This window comes from Cibotium barometz, chromosome 57 (assembly GCF_041138505.1).
Source record: "Cibotium barometz isolate CiBa-2024 chromosome 57, ASM4113850v1, whole genome shotgun sequence".
Taxonomy (NCBI): Eukaryota; Viridiplantae; Streptophyta; class Polypodiopsida; order Cyatheales; family Cibotiaceae; genus Cibotium; species Cibotium barometz.
Window position 1 is genome coordinate 39,715,934 of NC_141102.1, and position 3,083 is coordinate 39,719,016.

Sequence of the window (3,083 nt, forward strand, 5' to 3'; positions counted from 1 at the left end):
AGTTTCATGGAGTTGATAACAGTGCATAATTGCATGGAATAGATACTCACTTTCCAGGCTCAAATTAGTGAGCAGTTGTCATAGGAAAATAAAAATTTGGCTACAAAGTTTGGCCATATTTATTCGACAACAGAGCGTAGTTATGTAAGGAGAACCATTTTTCATGACACTTTTTTTTCCAGTTTAAAATGTTTCCGAACTGCGGGAATGAAAATTAGCTGTCGAATGCCTGAAAACAAAAGCTTTGCCACTAGTGACTAAGGATTTTACACTCTATTAGCGATTGATTTACTTGGCAACATTGAAAAGTGACTACTGTGCGTTTTGCATCTATAGGCTTATTTGGATATCTTCCATCTGTTTTAAGAAAAAAAGTCTCATACTTTGTATGTCCCAGGTTTACACTAAAAATTTACCCCCATATCTGTGGGGAGAGCTTCTCCAATATATTGAAAACTTGCGAGATGTTCTTACATAAAACTTCTGGCTAAGAGTAACAATGACAAGTTAACGGGACAATAAACCTGGTTGCAACTACCAAAAACTCATAAAATAAGAAAATTCAAAATCCTTCATAACAGACTAAGTTCCACTGAAACTCGATTCAAGCAGGTTATCATTCCTGAAGTTTGATAACCCAGTTGGTCTACAAGAATACCAGCTGTGAGAAAGTAGGCTGAATACAAAGCCTACACCAGCAGAATATTAAAAACTGCTGAAAACTCTACTCCACTCGATAAATGTGAATGAACTTTCCTGCTGCCTTAAATTCTACTGGGGTACATGAACACTCTGACTCTCCCACCCTGCAAATCCACAAAGACACCAATCTCAGTCATGGCATTTATAGCATGAAGCAGCACTCACCACAAAATCCAACCAAAAACAAGCTAGAGATTTTACCAAAGAGCTGGGAGGCAAGTTTTTCCTGAACTTGGCACGGACAACCCCACTATTCCCATGAGGCTTAGTAACCCTGCCCCAAATTGAGCGGTACAGAGTGCCATTCTTCTTGGTCCTCGCCTTGTACACGTAAGCGATCCTTTTCCCCAGATACCAGTTTACTTCTTCGATGGTGTTGACCCCCTCTATTTGGAGGAGGGAAGTACTAGGGTACTGATTAGACTTCCCCCTGCAAAACAGAGATTGTGAATCCCCGCCCCGGCTACCTTGTTAAAGAACTATAACCCCACGATCATTTGGGACTCACCTTTTGTAGCCAAGAATGCTCCCCCGGACATAAAGTCTGAAAAATAGAGCAGAAGATAAGAAGTCGTCGCATGAACAATAAAAAACACCCAATTGTGCATGTGACAACAAAATCCCACATTATACAGAAGACACCATGTACTATACAAACAAATCTAGCCTTAAAGGCCAGGATGCAAGATGTAAGTCTGCCAAAGACACAAAAAACATAATGGCTGGAGCCACATGATGATAACAAATATTGTGGAGAACAGGCTACATGAAGAGTTGTTGTGAAAAGAACCACTACAGATCAAAATGATATCTGGCAAGGACAAGGACAAGGGAGGGAGACCTTAATAAAAACAAAAACATGTAGCATAATGAAAATTAAAGTGTGACATATACACAAGCTGATAGCATACAACAGACAGAGCAAGAGTGCGCATTGTGTAAGCAAATCACAAAATAGAGTCTGAGAGTCCAAGGGCAGGAGGCGCATTCCTACTAATTGGAAGAGAATCTTTCATGTTTACACTTCCTCAGAATAGGGAGCATTCCTGCTGTTCTCAAAAATAGCGCAAGGTCAGTCTATGTATCATCTAACAGAAACAATGCTACCGTTCCTGCCACAGCCTCCCGCAGTCGGCTTGACCGGCAGGAATGGTCGCCCCAGTGTCCATTCCCTACTCCAGAAAGGGCCTGATCGTGAGAGATTGTTCTCAATGCAGCTCGGGCTTGATTTTACTTTTGCTTCAATTATACTTCTCTTGCGCTCACCTTTGGCCTAGCTTTTGTGCTAGCTTTTGCACGTTATCCTTGTCCGTCATCATTGTGTGTTTTAGTTTCTAAACATTCTGCAAAGTTCTGGTATTTTCTCTCTAAGTTGTCAATGTGCTGCTGCCTACACGAGCCGGCGACCATTCCAGACCGTCACAGAAACTGGAACAACACGTCATCTGTCCGGAATCTCAACGACCATCAGAGCTATGACCGTCAACCGTCCTCTACGGGCGTAGCTTCCGAGCTTTCTAAGAAAGAGATAAGCCACTAGGGTTAGCGGTTGCTTCGTTGCGGTTTGTGTTTAGAGATAGCAGACAACGGCATTATTTCGTGACACGGCTAGGGCATTTCTTCGCTAGGATTTGACACAGCACAAAGCCAGGAGACGAATCAAGCTTCGGCCGCGAGAGCTTGGCATGCTCCTTAGAGAGGTTATGGTCATCCGTCCGTCAAAACAGATCTCAGATAGGAGATTTCTGCCCCCACTGCCTGATCTTTGGTGCACCCACGAGAGAGAGAGAGAGAGAGAGAGAGAGAGAGAGAGGATACCTGACGCGCTCTCCCTTGCGTTCCGGCATCGTGAAGCCGCTCGGCGACGTACCCACTTCGCACGCTCTTGAGCAGACCGCAGGAAGTGGACACAGAGAGAGAGAGAGAGAGAGAAAGAGAGCGATGAAACAAAGAACGATCAAATACCCTAACTTCCATTGTCCTCCATCATAAGGTCTCTTTACATAACGTCTCTCTCCATCTAAAGTCTATTCACATATGCCAAAACACTACAATATTAAAATTAAATTTCTCTTAATTATGTACGTGAAGCCCCTAAGCAAATATAAGGCACTCTTACGACATCATAAGGGCCTAGCTCCTTCAAGAAGGGGGTAGACTTCATTCACCCTACTTCCTGATGAAAACGTGGGTCCATCTTCAGCTTGTGCCACCCTAAATTGTCTACTCACTCGGAATTCTTAGCTTTTTTGCGTTAATGACAATTCTTAGTCCCTGCATCCTTCTTCTCTTCTTCTTCTTTGATCTCTCTCCTTGCAAGACTAGCCCACACATGGCGCACACATCATCTTGTAGTCTTGTGTGGCCACCCTAAATTGTCT

At 43.3% G+C, this 3,083-nt stretch overlaps 1 protein-coding gene across 1 annotated transcript; it reads right to left on the reverse strand.

Annotated features, from left to right (window-relative positions):
• Positions 1-528: 528 nt before the first annotated feature.
• LOC147606740 (large ribosomal subunit protein eL33z-like) lies at positions 529-2,662 on the reverse strand. The gene is made up of 4 exons (XM_086792107.1): positions 2,521-2,662; positions 1,211-1,246; positions 904-1,132; positions 529-806 (listed from the first exon to the last, which is right to left on the reverse strand). Exons 1-4 carry the CDS (start codon positions 2,547-2,549, stop codon positions 765-767), a joined length of 336 nt encoding a protein of 111 aa, XP_086648233.1. The 5' UTR covers positions 2,550-2,662; the 3' UTR covers positions 529-764.
• Positions 2,663-3,083: the final 421 nt, after the last annotated feature.

Coding starts and splice junctions, on each gene's coding strand:
- LOC147606740 (XM_086792107.1), bottom strand. CDS start 2,549: ATGCCGGAACGCAAGGGAGAGCGCGTCAG. Junction 1,247..2,520: donor CGCAAGGGAGAGCGCGTCAG/GTATCCTCTCTC, acceptor TCTATTTTTCAG/ACTTTATGTCCGGGGGAGCA. Junction 807..903: donor ACTTGCCTCCCAGCTCTTTG/GTAAAATCTCTA, acceptor GTGGATTTGCAG/GGTGGGAGAGTCAGAGTGTT.